The following is a 22,338-nucleotide window of genomic DNA, read 5'->3' as shown; positions in this document are numbered from 1 at the left end:
CACTGTATATATAAAATTCATAACAATTTTCATTTGAGTTTCAGCATTATTAAAAACAAATGGGAATACTCTGAAACAGTTCTTTAAAGTATTATAAGAGAGTAATATGTAGAGACATTAGGTAATTTTTGGAAGCAGGAGAAATGAAAAATTTGCAACGCCTTCGGCGGGAATCGAGCCGCAGACCTCTGGAATACGATCTCAGCGTACAGACTACCGCACCACGAAGGCGGGAGAAATACCTTATATATTCCCCCTTTTAAAGGGCGACTGGGGTGTTTTAGAGGACGCAATCGCCAAATCCACAGTGGGGAGAATCATCATCCACCACTCTTTTAGTTCGGGCGCCACTGTAGAGACATTAGGTTAACTGGAAGCAACAGAGATTGAAAAAATGAGCACCCTCTTCGCCGGGAATCGAACCTCTGGAGTACGCGCCCAGCGTGCAGACCACTACAGCATGAAGGCACGTTAAGAAGGCGGGAGAAATACCTTATATACTCCCCCTTTTAAAGAGCGACTTGGGTTTTAGGGGATCCAATCGCCAAATTTTGAGTGTGGAGAATCATCATCCATTACCCTTTTAGTTCGGGTGCCAGTGTAGAGTCATAAGTTTTTTTTTTTTTTTTGGAAGCAAGAGAGATTGAAAAATTAGCAACGCCTTCGCCGGAAATCGGAACGCAGACCTCTGGAATATGCGTGCAAACCACCACACGACGAAGGCATGTTGGAACGTGGGAGAAAATAACTTTATAACTGAGCTTTAAACACGTAATTGAAAAGGGGTGTTAATTAAATAATCTAAACTAGACATATTATCAAAATATTCGTATGAATACCTAGAATTATCAATAAGACAAACAAATGGGCGAACACCTTTTACCAGGATAGTAACTATTAGTCACAAATATTTCGTTATTAGTACAATAGCAATAAGTTAGAATAAAATGACACACATTTTCTTCATAATCTGACTTAAAAGGGCGTATGTGGTACTGTTATAATCTTTTTTTTTTTTTTACCAATAATTACGCACCAATTCTTCCGCATGCATTTCTAGATTTAGTGAAGCAATCATGAGGAAGATTTCTTTTATTATTATTTTTTAGTCTTAGCTGACCACGCCATTATCGTGCCATCTGCTTTTCCCGATAGAAAATGTCCAAGGCCAAGAAGCAAAAAGAAATTAAAGTCTTCAATAGCCTGCCACGCCCTTTTCCATCTTCCCAATGCCATGTTGTAAAAAAGCCTTGGGGTATCTGCATATCTTTCTTTGGGAATCACGCTTTTCACAGATTTTCTGTTCATACTATTACTTACCTAGCATGTCCAGATTTATTAATTTTTAAAATATTTCAAGAAATCAAAGTTTCGGGAATTTATGACAGTCTTTCTACCGCTGCTTTACATCTAGATCTACCTTTATGAATCGTGGATAATTAATAATTTCCTGTCATATTGATGACAGAGTTTAAGTAGTTTGTTAGTAGTATATAAGCGTTTGGGGTGATAATGAAAAACGTGTAACCTATGCTACACGTTTCCTTAAATTAAAATGAGAGTCTGTGTTCTTCTTCCGCGTAGAAAATTTTATCATCGCTGTAAAGGAAATGACACATAGAGAAAAATTGTTATGCAAAATATTAACTATGCATATCACTGTTAATTAGCAACTTTATATGTGCAAAATAACGCATGGCCAATGTTTTGTTTTGGACAGTAATTATGATGTTATAAGGTATTTCTCCCACTTCCCCAGCGTGCCTTCGTGGTGTAACGGTAGCAGAGGTCCGGTATTCCAGAGGTCCGTGGTTCGATTCCCAGCGAAGGCGGTTGCATATTGTTCATCTTTTCTGCTTCCAATTAACCTAATGACTCTACAAGTGACGCCCGAACTAAAGCGTTGTGGATGATGATTCTCCGCACCCAGAATTTGGCGACTAGGTCCCCTAAAACCCTAGTCGCCCTTTAAAAAGGGGAATATATAAGGTATTTCTCCCACTTCCCTAGCATGCCTTCGTTGTGTAACGGTAGCACGCTAGGCCGGTATTCCAGAGGTCCGTGGTTCGATTTCCGGCGAAGGCGGTTGCATATTTTTCATCTTTTCTGCTTCCAATTAACGTAATGACTCTACAAAGTTAATAATGTATATGGTTAGGGAATGAAAGATGATTATTCTGTTTCTTGGGACGGTTCTACATAGATGAATATACATCCTGGAGTGAGATTCAGAGCTCATCTTCGGAAGAAGAATTAGGATTCTGTGAAAGGGAAGATTTGGGTTTCTCTAGTGGAGAATCCCATTCCTTGAGACCTACCTAGACCTGTAGGTGTCGCTAACTTTAGATTAAAAACTGGACATGACTACTTCATGAAACACGCAGATTTGGTTTAGCAGACTTTCCATCTTGTTCATTATGTGATACTGACGGTATGTGCGGTGACTATTTAGACACTTGTTCCGGAGTTAACGACGTGGCAACGGCTATTGCTGTCAAAAATTATTGTACTTTTCTAATGTTTCTCATCTTTATTGGGCGGCCCGTCACAGACTAGGTGTTGATGCCTAGATCTGGAGTAAGACAAAAAAAAAATTGCTTAATTGATGGCTGGAATAAAGAAGATAAATAGTTGCTTAAATATTAGTTTGTTAGCTGCTGTTGAAAATAGTTAGAATTAAAAAAAGAAAATCTGAAAGGTTTCAGATTTTAAATTACGTCCAAAGGGGCGCTTTTTTAAGGGGACTCACACACCTTAAAACCCATAAGATGTTCGAATAGGTGACTGTTGCAAGAATTGGGATAACTTATTTATTTTAAAAGCAATTACTACCATTTTTTACAGCTGACTACATAATATAGCTGCTTTCTGAAATAGTAATCAGAAAGTTTGTGTTGCCACAAATGTTTTTATAATTTAATACGCTTTGTGACAACATTTTTCTTCATGTTTTCAACTTGCGCGCACAGTTTGAAACATTTTGTTTCATAATTTAATTCCATATTTCATATATAGCTTTTATAACATTTGGAAACTACTCGGAATCTGAAATTCTAAAAATTTCATGTTTAATTTTTATTTTATTTTGAGTTGAGTTTATAAAATGTATTTTATTAAAAAAAATTTAATCTTTTCGCTCATAAAATTTTTTAATATTAAAATATTCATCAAATTTTTGGGTTCAGGTAGAAGATAGTGTCCATGTAAAAAATTCCATCAACTTTCAAGTATGTACCATTAGCCATTTTTAAAATACCATGCGCGCTAGGTGGAAATATGACGAAATATTTTGCCACAAAGTGGATTAAATTACAAACATATTTGTGGCAACACAAACTTTCTGATTAGTATTTCAGAAAGCAGCTATATTATGTAGTCAGCTGTAAAACGTTTGAAGTAATTGCTTTTAAAATAAATAAAATATCCCAATTCTTGCAACAGTCACATATTCGAAGATCATGAGTTGTTTAAAGTGTATGAGTCCCCTTAATGTTCTGTGTGTTACTTTTATTTATTAAATATCATGCTCTTTGCACCTAAACCATAACGTTCAGTTCAATAGCAATGTCGCAAAATAATTTTAAAATGAGCGTATCTTTAGAATTTCCGATACACAGTTCCACGCGAGATAAAAAAACAAGATAAAATGGTTTCTGCCCCCCCCTTCGTAGAGTGTTGCCATGGCTCGCTTTGAAATCCTTGAGTTTGTTAATCAAAAAGTTAAAAGTTTTACAAAATATGAAATCGATGATAAAACAAATTCCAAATTTTAAATTTGGTCTTCCGCATGCCCATATTCGTAGGAAGATTACGTCATTCAAAATTCGATGGCTCTATGGAGCGTTGTTTTATCACAAAGAGAGAAATAGACATACATTTATGCAGATTTTTCCTTATTTAATTTCTTCAAATATAATGCAAGGCTCTAACATTTAGTGGCAACAATTTGAAAAGTGAAACGAACATTTATAGTGATTCAACGCAAAATCGCGAAACGAAAACAATAGTCCTTCAGGGACAAAGCCTCTTTTTAACTAAAAAAAAAAAAATTGCAGCGTCTTTGCTTTGCTACGCTACCAATATAATACCAGTGAGAAATATAAAGAAACCTCGAGCATAAAGTATCCGTGCTTTTAAGATGCACGCTATGTTAATGTTAATGGAACGGTTTGAAATCACTGAGTTTGTTAATCAAAAATTCGTTAAAGTTTCACAAAATATGAAATAAATAATAAAAAATACTTAAAATAAATTTCAAATTTGGGCTTCCAGATGCCCATATTTAAATGGAGGACTACGTTATCCAAGATTTGATGCCTAGGTACCGTCGTTTTTTCACAGCGCGAGAAACGGTGGGTGGGTATTTAATTATGCAAAGCTCACTAGGGCTATCTGCCTAAGGGGAGGGATGCCTTCGTTGAGGACTTTCGAAGGGAAACTGGCTCGTATACATGTTACACATGGGGAAAACCACGAAAACACCCATGCAGCCAGCCCGTTCGCGGGAATCGAACCTCGGACCGAACTACCAGTGTTCGGCGACTTTACCGCTCGGCCGCTGGTGGGCACCACAGCGAGAGAAACATGCATACATTTACGCAGATTCTTTTCTTCATTATTTAATTTCTTTAAATATAGTACACGACTCAAATATTCGATGGCAACAATTTGGAAAGGGAATGAGACTTTCATAGTGAACCAACGCAAAATGCCAAAACGAAATTAATAACCTTTCTGGGCTAACGCCCATTTGAATTCTTAGGTTGGTGGATAATGCTATTACATTATGTGGTTTAGTTTATCATTTGGCAAATATTTAAAATATATGAAAAATATATGAGAAAACATTCCTAAAACCAGCTGTAAATGTTTAAACAATTAATGAGTCTTTATCTCTGCATAGTTATTTTCAGCTTTTGTCTACTTCGACATGATACTTTGTCAATAAATCCAGATTAGTATTATTGCATGGGTTTAAACTTAAACTCTTGATTAATGGGCATGAGAAGATTGACTGAATAAAACAAGGCGCTGAAGGTTAACCTATTAAAGCAAAAGGGAAGTCTAAGGGAAAGAAAAAGATGAATATTTTAAAGGGATTATTTCTTATTTCTTTAAATGTGTAAGAAACCAAGAAAGTTAAGGGGGCTGATACACTTTAAACCCCTTACGATCTTCGAATATGGGACTGTTACAAGAATTAGGATTTTTTTTTTTTTTTTTTGTTTTAAAAGCAATTACTTCCAACGTTTTACAGCTGACTACATAATATAGCTGCTTTGGGAACTAGTTGCCACAAATATGTTTGTAATTTAATCAACTTTGTGACAAAATATTTCGACATATTTCCACCTAGCGCGCATGATATTTTAAAAATGGCTAATGGTATATACTTGAAAGTTGATGGAATTTTTTACATGGACACTATCTTCTATCTGAACCCAAAAATTTGATGAATATTTTAATATTAAAAAATTTTATGCACAAAAACATTACAGATTTTTTTAATAAAATACATTTTATAAACTCAACTTAATTTTATAAACTCAACTTCTTAAATAAAATAAAAATTTAACCTGAAATTCTTAGAATATTTGGTTCAGAATAGTTTGCAAATGTTATGAAAGCTACATATTAAATATGGAATTAAATTATGGGACAGAATGTTTTAAACTGTGCACGCAAGGTGGAAGCATGACGAAAATGTTTGTCACAAAGCAGATTAAATTATAAAAATATTTGTGGCAACGCAAACTTTCTGATGACTATTTCAGAAAGCAGCTATATTATGTAGTCAGCTGTAAAAAGTTGGAAGTAATTGCTTTTAAAATAAATAAGTTATCCCAACTCTTGCAATAGTCACATATTCGAAGATCTTATGGGTTTTAAGGTGTATGAGTCCCCTTTTAAGTACGTTTTGTTGGAATTTGAACTCGGATTGAAATACCAGTATTCAGCGATCTCATGCATTCTGCAGTTAGTGGATTCAACACAAAAGCGAAAACCAGGAACATCGCACGAAAACAAGGGTTGAAATCTAAGACAAACTACCAGTGTTTATCGGTTTTAGCCGTTCAGCTACTGCTGAATGTTACATGTTCTGGAAAAAAATATTTCATATTAAATCTGGAAATAAGCATAAACTTTCAAAATCATGTATTGCGAAATATTTAGGTAGAGTAATTGGGTTATATAGATGCTAGAACGTGAAAAGTATGCAACGCTTTCGCTTAAATTCGATCTCCGAATCTCCCGAATACGCCTCGAGCGTGTTTCCAGTTACACCTCGAAGGCATGTAAAAATTAGGGAGAAGATACCTTATTTCTCTCTCCTGTTTTTGATGAAATTTATATTACTTTAAACAAACAGGTCGAACTTGAAAATTAAATAATACCGCGTGTAAAAACTTGATTTGCTTATTCATAGCTGCTGTTTGCTGGTACTTCTGTTAGCAAAATTCTAAAATTAGATGGTTTACTAAATTAACCCATTAACTACCAAATGATTTCCCCTCAATTTATATTTATTTCTCGGTGTCTAGATTGACATAGAGACTGGGAATTGGGATATAAATGGGCTGTAGATGGAATCTACCATGAAGCCCCAAATAGGGACGAACATTCAAGTAGCATTAACAATAAATAGTAAGCAAATATAGTCTAAAACCATTAGAAAACACGGAAGTATATAGGAGTTGGAGATGATTTGCATAATAATATGACATACCGAGTTTTGAAAATGTTGAAACCTTGAAACTCACAAAAATTGTACTTCTGCTCACAAATAATACTCTTGAACTCACTCATTTAACAACTACGGCTCAACAACTCATGCAAAAGCTTGTGAAGGGTTTAAACAACAATGTAGAAAAGTAACCATTGTTGTCAACCTTAATTAAAGTTACTAAATTTCTGCTATTAAGACAGACAAATTCTGCTGTTAAGACAAATCCCCCAAATGGGAATCTTGGAAGTTAATGAGTTAACTGTAATTATCAGATTCCTGATCTAACAAAATAAATATAAGAGTAGGAATGAAAAAAGCATGTATTTACCTTTCCCTGTCTAAAAATTCCAATAAATTTTCGAACATCAATGGCAATAAATTAATATGTTAAACACTATATTCCTCATCGGAAGATGTCGGAGATAAAAAGCAAAAAATCTATCAAGGTCAAAATTTACATCGAAGAAGATGCTCTCTTGACCTTGACTTGCCACGTCGTTGGTTCCGATGTAATGCTAAAATATCAATGAGCTAATTTTAATGTGCTTCACGAAATGTTAAGAAGGAAGGGATCCATCGGATTGCGCAACGAAACGAAAATGTATTAGGTTACGCTAATGTACGCATCTATAAAAGGGAAATTCAGGAAGCGATTGCGTCCTGTCGCTTTTTGAGAGCTATCGGGGACACTTGTAATAATGAAGGTAAGCATGATGTTTTCCTATTATGTTAAATTTCTGAATTTGTTATAGATAACTGTATGAGTGGGAGGACTTTTACTGAGAGAAGTAAATTCATTAATTTTTTTATTACTTTTCGAAATACTTCTTCAGAGAAGGGTTCGGAATTTGCTCGGGTTAGTTAATTAATATAATATAATAACCAATTTTATAGCTTCGTTACAAAATTGTATACCGGTTCTTGTAGATATAAAAAAAATCATATTTTATCGAGGACTTTTCTTCTGTGAATGTGTTAATATTATACAGTACTTCACATGTCGTGGTCAAAGTCCTGCAACAACTTATTGGCAACATATTTTTCTCTCAGTTGAGTGTGTAGCTAAGGAAAATAGCTTTGTTCTTAAGCAATTATGAATATTCCATAAAAATAGAAACTTAATTTTTAATCCAAAGATGCAATTTGCCCAGAAGGACTATTAATTTCGGTTTGGCATTTTTCCGTTGATTCTCTACAAGTATAGTTTCACTTTTCAAATTGTTGCCACTAAATATTATTGCCCTGTATTATATTTAAATAAATTAAATAATGAAGAATCTGCGTAAATGTATGTGTGTTTGTCGCAATGGGATAAAACAACGGTACCTAGAGCCACCAAATTTAGAATAACGTAATCCTCCTGTTAATATGGGCATCTGGAAGCCCAAATTTGTAATTTGTAATTTGGTTTATTATCGATTTCATATTTTGTGAAACTTTTATGAATTTTTGATTAACAAACTCAAGGATTTCAAAGCGAGCAATGGCAACGTTGTATAGAAAAAACATTTATGCGAAAGACTGTGTATCGGAAATTCTAAAGATATGCTGATTTTAAAATTATTTTGCGATATTGCTGTTGAACTGAATTTTATTATTTAAGTGCGAAGAACATGGCATTTAATAAATAAAGCTAACACACAAAATATTAAAAAACCGTACGTAATTTAAAACCTGAAACCTTTCAGATTTTTTTGTCTTTTTGTAATAAAATACTTTTGAACATTATTATTACTCTTTTAACAAGCTATATAAAATTTTGCTTATTACTGTTATTTATTATTTATTAACAGATTACGCTAAATCTATTATCCTATATAGACAAATTACACTAAACCACACAGTTGACAGCTTAAAGCAGCATCGGAATATATGACTTTGTCTAAATTGTTTCTAATATTCATTGATGCTGCTTACGATAATGTCATTTGTTTCTGCCAACCGTAGAACATATCCAGCAGTAAAGTCGCTGAACACTGTTAGTTTGGTCTGGTGTTCGAATTCCGCTGAACGGACTTACTGCATGGACGTTTTGATGGCCTTTGCCATGCGTAAATTGTATATAAGAAAATTTCCCTTAGAAAGTTGTTCAAGAAGGCGACACTCCCTTATGCAGATAAACTTAGTGTGCTTTGCTATAGTAAATTAAACCGAAATTATAGAAGAATATTATGCATGTGAACATTTTAGTTCTTTAGCAGTTTATTTATCTTGCATATGAACTTTACCATTTCTACGACTTTTCTACTTTATCCGTTTCCCACTTACTACTGTCGAATGCATATTTCGTCCTTTGCCTAATAATATTTGTTTAATGAATCTCACCTTATCAGATTACATTATTCATCATGTTTAGAAAGTACAACACTGTTTCGGCCCTTTTTTATAATTTCTATTTCTCTGTTTCCTGCTTTATATATTTTTTGCTTTTTCTGTTTTGAACTTTACATTATTGGATGCACATTTCGGTATTTGCATAATGATAGGTACTGGAATGATCTAATTTGCTACGATCTTCATTTAGATTTTATATTTAGAGCAATTGGTTATTTAATATAATACTGAAACAAAGTTTAGCTAAATTAACGGAATTATGTACCAGTATTTTTAGAAATTCAGCTTAATATGTAAATAAGCTTGTCAGTAAACATAAAATTTTTGCATGCATTCATAGGCGATGTCAGATATCACCACATACCCCTTCCCAGTGTGGCTGAGAAGAAGAGATTAGCGCACTGACAGCTAGAAAATAAGTCATTATAATCCCAGTGCCTCAGCACAGCTGATTTTCATGTTTCCTCCTCTGAAAGTCTTAGTAGTCTTTGCATTGGCACCCGAACTAAAAATGCGGTAGAAATTAAGTCATCATCACCTGAATTTAGTCGACCGGATATCAGTCTTCTCCCCACAAGCTTGTTTATTGGAGGAGAATATAAAAAAAAAATACTTTATTCACCTATGCGTGCTCTCGGGGTGTAAGTGCTTAGCAGATTACACAGCTAGGTGAAGATTCGTGGCTGGAAATTTAGCGACAGCACATTTGATTTTTTTCATGTTCTCTGCTATAAGAAATCTAATGGTCTTAAATATGGTGCCTCAACTAAAATGCGATAAACAATAATAAGTTACTACGTGTATTTGTTCGACTGGATCACTTGCCTTTTCCTAGTCGCGTCTTGATGAAGTGTAAGAAATCTGATGTATAAACCACATGACTTCCTTGTAAGGAAATTAAATTATATGCATTTTTTCTTGCATTTCATTTAAACTTATTGAATTAAATCTACAAGCCGACAGCGCATAAACCCCAATAGAATAAATGCATTCTTTAAAATTCACTCTAGTATATGTTTACCATAGCGACAAATAGAGAATGCACGTATAGAGAATGCACAAAATTTATATCATTTAAAGAATAGAATTATATAATCGTTGCCACATGTTTTATTCAAATACTATAATAAAGCTAGAATGATGTATAAAAGAAATTAAGCAAAGAAAAAAAAAAAAAAAAAAAAAAAAAAAACAGTTTTTCACAGACGATTGAGTATTTCTCATTCAATTAATTTAGTTCTCACTTCGCGATAAGGCAAAAATACATAAAAACTCAAAATATCTATATTAAAAATTACGAAGTAAATCTTAAACACTTATTCCATCGAAAAAATTCCAGAAACGATTAAGCATGATTTAATTGGCAATAATAAATGAAGACGTTATCTTTGTTGTTGCGAAGCTAAGTTTCTATAGATTGGCAACAAATCCACTAGTCTGCTGTTTCAAATGTAAACAATCAATGGCCGCCATAAAAAAAAAAGGCTTAGCGGCACTTAAACAACTTCAAAATTGTTGATAACTCTAAAAATATTGCATACAGATTTACTAAAGGCATAAAAACCTTAACCGGAAGATAAAAACAACATAATTCAATCATTTTTAAAGCAAAAAATGTACGATTTACAAACATATACGAGTAAAGAAACTGAGATCACTGAGCCGGGTAACAGAGTGGATATATATATAAATATATTTATATACGTTTGGTGCGGCCGATTGCAACCAAAATGCGAGGTGCACATCTACATGTTATAGCAGTCCTATATACAAAATTTCAACGTTCTGAGGCTACTCGTTTTTGACTTAAGCGAGATACGTACGTAGATACGTACGTTCATACGTTCGTACAGACGCCACGAAAAATTCTCTTCATTAATTTTAAAGCAGTTTTATAATTTTTTTGAGGAAACGAGTCAAAATGGATAGCGGTCAAAATGGATATTTTCGTTGAAATATGCTGCCTGAAACTTTTCGCTATTACAATACTTCCTTTTTACTTCGTCCAAGCAAGTAAAATGTAACGCTTTCTAATGTGCACCATTTTGCGGTGGGTGTCATTAACACATCTACTATATAGCACCGTAAGATCCGTGTTTCAAAGCCCGCCGAAAATGCAATTTTATTTCAGTATTTCTTAGTTGGAAAAATGAATTTCCTCTCCTGTGATAAACTGTTATAAACTGATAATTTTCTTGCGGCCTTCTCAGAAAATCTTCTAAAAAATCTTTAATTTTCATAAAGGGTTCTTTTATATTTACAAAACCTTTGCATTACAGGTGCTGATTCTTCTTGCATTAGTAGCGGCATCCCAAGCCGCGGCCGTGGTATATCACCCTGCCTGGTGGCCGGCTGCATCTGCATACCAAGCAAAGGATGTAAGTTCCAAGTCTATTTGTGTTCTGTACATTCTGATAAATGTGTGAAACGTCTAATCTATGCTACGCATTTTAGTTATTCGTATTTATTTTACATGAGGAGGAAGTCATAAAAGCCTTACGCAGCTAACACAGGGAAACAATGATCTATAATAAATTACCGAAATCTGCAGTTTCATCAAATGTACATCTGAGCATGAGAAACTTAAACAGCTATTGATAATTAGAATCCCAGAATCCCTTGTTCCAAATTCATTCATTTATATCTCTTTATCTCAAGTAACCTGCTCGATCCTGTTGAAAAATCAGTAACCTGCTAACAATAATTCTGTTACTGGCAACAGATACCGGCCGAATTTAAACGAGTATTAAAATTCCATATCAAAGAATACCAAACCACCTTTTCGAAGACAGAGCTAGAACTCTGTGAGCGAATCATATTTGGGTACTTAGCAACAATTTTGTTTGTAGTCCGGCGAAAATTATCCGCAAAAGCTTTTGCACTTAGCGAACTGTATTTTCATAAAGCCTTTCGCAATGACAAAGCTTACCTTCATTAGTTCATTAATTAATTTCAATCCAGTTCTTTCCAGTCCTTTCTAAATTATAAAGTTTTTTTTATATTCGTTTCTAATTTTCTCATCAGATGGCGCTGTACTCGTTTTCACTTTGCTTTGCTCATTAATTTACACGTATATGTGGTTGTTGCACCACATAATTTTGAAAATTTTTGTTTTGAAGAATAACGACCTGAATCTGATAGTACAGGAAATTGATAGAATTTTATTCAGAATGTGAGTCTACATTTGCTTTTTAGCCCAAAGAGGTGGTAACCCAAAAGGGCTATTAGTCTCATAAAAGCATTTTGTGGCGTTTCACCAGAAGCAGCGAATCACGTTTTAAATTGCTGTCAGCAAATATTATCATCCTGTATTATATTTAAAGAAATTAAATAATGAAGAATCTGAATGAATATATGTATGTTTCTCCCATTGTGAAGAAACGACGGTACCTAGTGCCATCCAATTTTGAATAACGTAGTCCTCAACCCGAACATGGGCATCTGGACACCCGAATTTTGAATTTCGAATTTTTTTTATTATCTATTTCATATTTTGTAGAACATTAGCGAATTTTTTATGAACAAACTCAACGATTTCAAAGCGAGCAATGGCAACATTAGGGAAAAAATCATTTTTATCTTTAGCCTGCGAGACTATCTATCGAAAATTCTGAAGATATGCTGTTTTATAGCATTTTGTGATGTTGCTGTTGAATTGAATCTTATATAGTTTAAGGGCGAATACCATAATATTTAATAAATAAAGCTAGCACACAAAACGTTAAAAAAAAAGACCTTTGGGAGTAAGTTAAAATCTGAAAGCTTTTAGATTTTTTTCCTCTAATTTTCATCTGCTATGAAATCTTTCGAATATAATTTATTGCTTTTGGAAACTACAGATTCATAACAGATATCGTATTCGCGATGCAGAAGTATCTGAGACAGAGTACGTGTTGCCATTCTCGAATTAAAAAAATCGGGCTCAATTTTGTAATTAAATTAAGCTTGTAAAGTTGCGCACTTCCAACCTGCACGCAACAAAGTGGTGACTGCTGAGAACTGGAAATAGACCAAAGTCTTGAGAAGGGTTTAAATCCCTTTTTATTCAACTTTAGAAATTACAAATGCGTGCTCTTGACGCTCACAAAATACGCCGACCCGGCGGTAAAATAAAAATAAGAAACTGAAAAGAGATAATAACAAGTGACTAACTACGAGGCTCTCTAAACGTAACTAACCTCACCGCGTTCTAAAATACCGCTGATAATTCAGCAACTCTGAATATTACGTTGAAAGATTAACAATTTGCCTAGGCAAGCACACAGGCCGAAACGCGTGGTTCTTCAATTTCTAACTAGCCACCTCCACACTCGTGAAGCAAGAAAGCACACTTTCGAACTCGTTTCCTTTCTATTTAACTCAGAATACTTCCGCTGATAATTTGAATCCTTGAGCGTTCTATTAAAATTTACATACTCTGGCATTGGCAATTCCAGGGGAAAGTAAGGCTTGACAGGAAAGATAGTTTAAACTTAAAATAAGTGTTAATTAAAATAAATATAAACCCTACAAGCTACCTCTATGATATAGCGTAAAATAAACATTTGTGCCTTTGAATAAAAAATACCAGTAATACGACAAACAATGGGAGCAGTTAAAATGTCTAAAATTTTCCTGTTAGTCTAAGTGACATACTCTTAGGAATCAGTCCATAACGCTTTTTTCACAACTCATTTCAAGCGTTCAGATTTATGAAAAGATGTAAACAGGCTGATTTCTTTTATGATGACAAAGTGAATTTACTATTCTGCCAACTGCCAATTTAGAAAGAAAAATGTCTTTTCTGTGAAAATTTCCCACGGTGAGCAATTGTGTTAAGTAGCCAAATGATTTACGAACCAGTTTTGACATATTGTTGAAAATGATGGCCGGCTGAAGTGCTTTTATCTTCTTTACTGTTTGTTTTAATCATGAATTTTAGATAGCAATTATAGATTGCGAATGGTCTAACTTCTTTCCCCAGTAGCCTTTCACCTTTATAAATGAATGCTAATTTTCTATTTTTTCCAGTTTTATAAATTATTTATGATATCGTTATGATGTTCTCCTTAGATATGTTATAAAGCAGCTTTTCAATGAGAGACGAACTTTGTATATTTATATTTTGTTTATATTTTGTTTTATATTTTGTTTTTGATTGTTAATTATTCGAAGAAAATGTAACTTTTGCAAGAAAAAATATTCTGTGTGATATTTTTTGGCATTTGGGAATGCATTTCGCTTCCATCAACCTTTCACTAATTTGTTTATTTATACTCCATGTAAATTTTTTTTTTTTCAATACCGACTGATTTTAAACTGTGAATTTAATTTTTCTGTGACTCCCTATTGCTTGAAATTAACAAAAATAAGAAGCTTCCTAGAAGGTAATATTTTTAACAAACAATAAATAACATTGTTTTACTTTTCATGAAGTTAATTATTTTTAAATCAATTTTACCTTTTTGGTAACTCAAATAAACGAATACAGAGGCTGTTCGCACATTTTTTAGACGATTATGGTAAGCGGTAAAAAAAATCTTTTGCTGCAAAAGAAGTAATTGCAATTGTACTATGTTTTTAAATGTCAAAATTATCGTTTGTGGCTTGAAAGTTTTCTTTTTATTCAAATGGAGAATTTAACAAAGCAGTGGTTCGAAGGCTACATTTACGCTCTTTCCGAAGAGAAATATGCATACTCCGTTATCCAAAAACGATGCGAGAGTCATGGTTTTGTGATATCTAAAGCGTCGATAGGTAATATCATCAACAAGAAAGGAAAAAAAAACGTCAAATTGGAGCCTCAAGTGGGACAAAAATTCCAAACAAGTATCCAAGGAAAAAACGGACATCTTCGACTATTGCAAAGGTACGTTGTTTAATGTTAAAAGAAAATCCCCCTAGTCAGAGGACAGTTGCAAAATCATTAAAATGCTCGGTGTCCAATGTAAACAAAATGATAAACGTTGATTTAAATCTTAAGAAATCGAAAAAACGCAATGTGCATCGTCTTCTTCCAAAGCATATCGCTCAACGCAGGACACGCTGCAGAATTCTATATGAGAAACACTCATCCAAAGAAAAATGGAAGACAACTGTCACAATAGATGAAGCATGGGTGTATTTAAATGATTGTAACGAAAAAAAGAGCCATTTATTACCATAAAAAGGGAGAAAAAAATTTAAATACATGGTTCAAAGAAACGAAAGAAAGTTTTTCTGAGGGATTCATGATTGCTGCTGGGTTTTCTTATAATGGCAAGTTAAAAATAAAGAGAGTACAAAAAATGTCAAGATTAACTCCAGATACTATCAGGAACATATTTTATCGCCAATTGTTTCTGAATGAAATACCATCGCTTTACCCACAGTGCCATCAATCTGTGAGACTTTATCAGGACAAAGCTAGCAGTCACACATCAAAATCCACTGTAAATTTCCTAAAAGAAATGGAACAAAAATCTGGTATCAAGGCCATACCCTTCACTGATATCCGTAAAAAATCTCCCGATGTGTCACCTATGCATTTTTGTGCTTTCGGACGTTTAAAAACTGCATTATCCAAACGTTGTCCCAAAACCCTAACAGGACTCTGGAAAGCTGTTCGGGAGGAATGGGATAGAATATCTCTTCTGCCACTTCAAAAGGCATTATTATCCTGAAAATTGCGGTGTCGAAAGATAGTTCAGAATAAGGGATGTCAAATAGAACATTTAAATAACAAGAATCTTATGTAATTTAGTTTTGTGAATACAATATACATCGTCTAAAAAATGTGTGAACAGCCTCTGTACTTATGTAAAATTTGAAAAAAAAAAAAAAAAAAAAAAAAAAAAAAAAGATAATTTAAATAATATTTAGAACGTTAATAATTGGGAATAGTCTGAGTTAAAATTCTGCATTTTTGATTTATATACTATTGCATTAACATTTATGCTTGTTATTTTTTTTTAGGTTCTGTTTACTATTATGTAGTTTTTTATTTAATCTCCTGGCTAAATAATTAACATTTCCTTCAGTTTTAATGAAAAATAACGATATTCGTTAACAAATTTAACAACTGCCGGGTGGCTTGGTTGTCTCTCTGTAGAGCTTTGTTGTAGTTTTGACTGATCTATCTTGTCTGGTATTGGCGCAAGACGACGAAATTCATAGTGGCAAGGAGCCAACATTGAGCCTGTCGTTGACAAGAGCCTTGGCATCCATACGACACTACAACTTTGCGCAACTCCACACATAATTTTGAAGGAGGACACCACAGGGGGTACGCGTTCGAGAGTCTCCCACCCTTTCCCCCACCACAAATCTATGGAGGTAAGAAAGGTAAGCTAACTTCCTACCTCCATGCACAAGGGACATGAAAAATATGCAATGTCCTGGCCAGGATTCGAGTTCTGGACCTCCCGAACACGCGTCAAGTGTGCTTCCAGTTATACCACGAAGGAAGGCCGAAAGGAAGGAAAAATGCCGTTTAGAAAAGCTTAGCAGTCGGGAAACTGACTTCTATTGATCTAGAAAATATTTTTCATTTGGTTTCAACTAATTAGAGGTCAGCAGGATAATATACATTTTATGGGAAATTGCAAATATAATGTTTCACTATTCATTTATTATTTCATTGTCGCTGCTAATAGGTTTATTTTAATAATATATGATGCGTAACTACAAAACAATTGCACTTGCAACGTCACTTGGAAAAATTAAAAAAAAGAACTGTCATGTAATATATTACAATTTTTAAATTTTGTTTCAAACTTATTTTCCAAAAAAAATTCGCCTTATTAGCATTTTTCTTCTTGTTAGCCCAAAAGGGACGATATTTACGAATGGGGTATTAGTCCTTAAAAAGGCATTTTGCTTTGAATCACTATAAACGGTGTATCACTTTTCAAATTTGTTGTTATCAAAAATTATCGCCTTATATCGTATTTAAAGAAACTGAATAATGAAGAATATGCATGAATGTGTGCATATTTCTCGCTCTGTAAATAAATAACGGTATTTAGAGCTATCCAAATTTGAATAACATAGGAGGTTTTATTTTACCTGATTGTAATTTCTTTGTCTAAATGAACAAATGTTAAATAAATTTGATTCAGAAATTATAGTTCTAATATTCTTTCCACAGTTTTAAAGCAGAGAAGGTGTTGGTGTATTTAATTATGGCAAAGCACACTAGGGCTAGCTGCCTAAGGGGAGGGATGCCTTCGTGGATGACTTTCTAAGGAAAACTGGCTCGTATACACGTTACACATGGGGAAAACCACGAAAACGCCCATGCAGCCAGCCCGTTCGCGGGATTCGAACCTCGGACCGAACTACCAGTGTTCAGCGACTTAACCGCTCGGCCGCTGGTAAAAGCAGAAGAGGAACGACGGAATATCGCGTAATAAACTGTAAAGAGAACAACTTCTTTGGCGGAAATCTCTCGTAAAATATAAAAGAAGGGAGAAAAAATATACAGTTAAAATAATAAGAATAGAAAATGAGAGTAGTCAGTTCATTATTAGCCAATATATCGTTTATATATCTGGTATTTACTGTAACTATGCATCCAATTTGCAGAGGAAACACTGAGATTCTATTATAGCCCATACAGTTAATGTAAAATTAAAAACAATTTCTCGAACTGATGAAATAAGGGATCTCAAAATAAAACAAAATGATAATAATAAAAAAAAAATCCGAAAGAATCTGAATCTTCACGAAGAACATGATATTTAATAAATAAAGCATATTTCTTTTATTTTTATATATTATTTGTAAAGCATATTATTTTTGCATTTTCAAATTCAATGCATTGTAAATGCCAGTAATAAAAGGGTATAAAAGCAGCAAAATGGGGAATGCCTGTATAATTTTGCTACCATTGAGGGACATTAAAAGAATACGCTATTTTTTTGTAAAAAATAACGACCATGGAGGGACATTAAAAGAATACTCTATCTAAGTTCCCAAATTATACTAATCACTTTTTGCTTATCACATATTTACTACAGACTTTTCTTTGAAGTTGTCTATGCATAAAACTACGCGACAGATACTCTGTGAGTCGTAAATCAAAAAATGCTTGTCTTCAAAATTTGACGTTGCAGCAAAAAAGAAGAAAACCATTAGTCTTATTTACGGATTTGGCAATTCCTTTGTTTTTGCTCGTTCAGTGGAATTCCCGAAGAAACATATTTCACCTTTTGTCGGAAATGACTGGGTTTGGTTGAGACGTTAGACTATTCCCTCCCTTTCTCTAGTGCAAGTAAAGAAATTAGATATTGTACATTTTTCTAAACAAAAATGCTTAAAGAAACCAGAGGGTGCAACCTTAAAAATATTGAAGCGAAAGCTTTAATTATAATGAAATTATCCGTACAATGGTAATAAAAGAAACATTATATTTGGAAACATCAATTAACCATATTTTTCTGCCTTGACAGAATGGCGAAGTTGCATTTCTGTACTGCATCATGCAGCTTTGAGCAGTTATAAGCATTAAAACTTTATAATTCTGATATGGCTTAGACGAGAGGTCGCATTTTCAGCTGCATTTAGTTATTTTCCCTTGAAGTTGATTTCACAAAATTCTGAGAACACCATAATTATTTCAGAAAAATCAGATGCATAATCTTTTACATCCTGTTTAAAGAATAAAGACCTTTTGATAGCTTTGAAGTAGTCTTTAAAGATTAATAAAATATTTAACTCCATTTGAAGTTCTAAGAATTATTTTGCTGTCATTTAAAAGTTTAAAAAAAGCCCTTTTTTTAAAATAAAATTTTTCCATAACTCATTCTAGATTTTACTGTAAATATTAAAAAAAATTAATAAACCTTTTGCTGATGTTGTCAGTCTAAAGGATAACAGTTTAAAGGCGAAATTTCGGGGATGGATATAAATTCCGTTCTTTATCTCCAAATCAAGTCTTTACATAGTTTATTCCCTAGACGTAGAGAACTCCGTGAAGCTACTGGCTAGGATCTCTACCTAGGCAGTCTCGGTCCGGTGGTATACAATTGATGAACCTGGTGGTTCCAGAACTCGGGTTGAAACTTCTATATGGTTTGACCTTTGGGGATTGGGGTAAGACTTAGAACTGATAGTTCTCTAGCTCAGTGTGTGACGGCACCGAATTTGCTGGGTAAAGTCCTGATGTAACGGGCAGCCCGCGTAGTACTGGAGGGATAAGATAAGATAAATCTTGGGTGCCCTGACCCGTGAACTAAGCACAATACAGGTCCACTCCTAGTTTGGGCACTTCGTGGATGTTCAACCTTCACTGTTACCCTTCTAGGGGAGCGGCGCACCACCAGGATATGACACAAGGCAGCCCTGGTCGTCAATTGCTCCTGCCAGTCGCATCGGCGAGCCCGTCGCAGAGGGACGTTACCCAGCCAAACCGGGGGATAAACCCTCGGCTACGAATCCAACCGCTCAGGGCATGCCAGACTCCGAGGCCGGCCAATAACTGACCTTTCCCAGAGCCTTCAGAACCACCAAGTTCAGAAATTTTATACCCTCGTGGCCGAGACTGCCTAGGTACAGATCCTAGCCAGTAGCTTCGCAGAATTCTCTACGTCGACCCCCGAGTGGGAAGTACTGGAAGGAGCATTTTGACGACCAGTCAGATCTTCTGGCATGCAGGTCACGCCGCTCATCAAAAGCCAAGAACAGGGGGTGGGGACTCCTCGGGCGTGGCTCATCGGTGGGAGTTTTTGGAGTCATTTTAAGTATGAGGCTAAGATCCGGATTCGGGGCCTGGATCTCCATAAAATTAGAATCGAGTAAATCTCTTAAGCGGAATTTTTGATTAATCGGGTTTAGGCTAAGAATTGGACTTTGTCACCCAGATCTCCAGTCCGAAAGAGAATGTTCATTTCTGATCAGATGACTGCGACCTCCCCCTGCCTAACATGGGGGTTTCGCTGGTGGAAACAATCCGTTTAATTGCATTAAGTTGCACGAAAGGTGTATAAAGTTGATTGATTTACACAATTTATTTGTAAGGAATTATGCATGCGTGAAGCACATGGATAATGGATAATAATGGATATAAGTATAATGGATGATAATATTAATCCAAATAATAATGGATGCTCGGGAAAAATATATGGTGTGAATTTCGGCGATAGCTGAGCTGATTTCTCACGTTCTCTTGTTCCGAAAAAACTTAATAATTTCTAGACATTTACCTATTTCAACAAAAGATAAATATGCTAAATAGTAAAGGAAAGCGATTTTAAGGTAACACAGTTTTAAATTAGATCAGATTGTCGCAGACTTTCCGACTAATAATATGAAAAAGAGAGTTTTTTCTCTGAGAAACCTTCAAATTATTTTTGGATGTAATGGTAATATAAAGGTAAATGAAGGCTAGCAATAGCATTGAATTTACTAGCCCAAAAGAGCGTTAGTCCAGTAGTCTCAAAACGGGATTTTGCGTTGAACCACTATAAAAGTTTGAATCCCTTTTCAAATTGTTGCTACCAAATATTATCGCCTTGTATTATATTTAAAGAAATTCAATAATAAAGAATCTGAATAAATGTAGCAATTTATGTGAATGTCCAAAACGACTACCTGAGGATGTGGAATATTTAATTTTCTCATACCCCATATTTGATGGGCCTAGATTATGCTTGCAGAACGATTTGAAAATGTTTGGAGTGACTTGGCCAGTGAACTTATCTGTTTTCGTGAAGTCCGGACTGCTGTTCTCTGCTTTTGTTCGTTTTATTTATGCATGCAACTTTTAATGTTTTAGTTAATTTACTTCTGTAAGCCCCGTGTTGCACATCTGTGGTGCACGGAAGGTTTGTATGTTTAAAAAAAAAAAAAAAAAAAAAAAAATCTCAAATTTTTCAGATTTTAAATTACGTCCAAAGGGGCGTTTTTTTTAACGTTTTGAGTGTTACCTTTATTTATTAAATATCATGTTCTTTGCACTTAAACCATAAAATTCAGTTCAAGAGCAATATCGCAAAATAATGTTAAATTAAGCATATCTTTAGAATTTCCGATATACACAGTCTCGCGAGCTGGAGATAAAAGTATTTTTTTTCTATATAACTTTGCCATTTCTCGCTTTTAAAGCATTGAGTTTGTAAATCAAAAATTCGTTAAAGTTTTACAAAATATAAAATCTATAATAAAACAAATTCCAAATTTGGGATTTCAGATGCCCATATTCGCAGTAGGATTTCGTCATTCAAAATTCGATGGCTCTATGTACCATTGTTTTATCACAATGCGAGAAATAGACAATCATTTATGCAGATTTTTCATTATTTAATTTCTTCAAATATAATGCAGGACTCTAACATTTTGTGGCAACAGTTTGAAAAGTGAACCGACGTTTATGAGTCCGACGCAAAATGCCAAAACGAAAGTAATAGTCCTTCGGGACTGAAATCCCTTTGGACTAAAAAAAACTGACATCACGTTTTAAAATAATTTTCTTTTCTTTCCTCTTTTTAGGCTCTTGGAAACTATGTATTTGGACACCACGATGCCAATCCTTCAGGACCATCCTTCCATAGCGAATCTGGAGATATCTCGGGAAAGAAAATTGGTTCTTATGGTGTCAAGGATCCAGATGGTAAAGTCAGAGTCGTAGACTATGTAGCTGATCACGAAGGATTCAAGGCCAATATCAAGACATCAGATAAACTGGACAAAGATCACAAAGATCCAGCTCACGTAACTACATCTGAAGCCAAGCATGTTGTACCTGTTGTTTATGGACATCCTTTGACTTACTACGGGAATCCTTACTATATTGCATATTAAATATAACGTATACTCTTGAAAAATGTGCTCAGTTTGGTGTGGTATATTTTTGCAAATTTAAGTGAACAACAAGAATGTAAAAGTGTTTTTATATCAAGTAAAAATGTTCTCTATAAAATATCTATGATTATTTTATGAAATTTCCCATCAAGGATTTTCAGAGTTTAACATTACCCAAATTTCAGAAAAAAAGATTACACTAAGAGATTTATGAAAACCAAAATTAGACATTTTTTGTATTTTGACTAGCAATAATTTATTTTCTAATATTGAGCATGGTATAGCATAACTTAGCACATTACCTTAAGAAATAACAAAACACATATAAAACCTTGGAGAACTGTATAAAATAATTTAGAATTTTCGAATATTTCCGAGGGGAAATAAAAAAAGGAAGCGTGTAATATAATTATTCAAATTTCACTTTAATGCATAAAAATTGAGATAAATTTATATCGTTTCTATGCGAAACATATAATCAAAAATAAAATTTAGATTGATTTTTAGTAATGGAATAT

General features: G+C 34.1%; 1 protein-coding gene across 1 annotated transcript; it reads left to right on the top strand.

The window, feature by feature from the left end:
* The first annotated feature begins 7,373 nt into the window (after nucleotides 1-7,373).
* Nucleotides 7,374-21,938, top strand: LOC118185633 (cuticle protein 14-like). Its single transcript, XM_035355523.2, has 3 exons — nucleotides 7,374-7,431; nucleotides 11,341-11,439; nucleotides 21,509-21,938. Exons 1-3 carry the CDS (start codon nucleotides 7,426-7,428, stop codon nucleotides 21,818-21,820), a joined length of 417 nt encoding a protein of 138 aa, XP_035211414.1. The 5' UTR covers nucleotides 7,374-7,425; the 3' UTR covers nucleotides 21,821-21,938.
* The last annotated feature ends 400 nt before the right edge of the window (nucleotides 21,939-22,338 follow it).

This window comes from Stegodyphus dumicola, chromosome 9, assembly GCF_044657685.1.
Source record: "Stegodyphus dumicola isolate Sdum_Otavi_A_Nest chromosome 9, ASM4465768v1".
Taxonomy (NCBI): Eukaryota; Metazoa; Arthropoda; class Arachnida; order Araneae; family Eresidae; genus Stegodyphus; species Stegodyphus dumicola.
The sequence above is the reverse complement of the archived record's forward strand: the minus strand, read 5'-3'. Positions and strand labels throughout refer to the sequence as shown.

Bases quoted from the DNA above. Each gene is read 5' to 3' on its own strand.
- LOC118185633 (XM_035355523.2), top strand. The intron at 11,440-21,508 runs GTAAGTTCCAAG...TCCTCTTTTTAG, and splicing joins CTGCATACCAAGCAAAGGAT to GCTCTTGGAAACTATGTATT.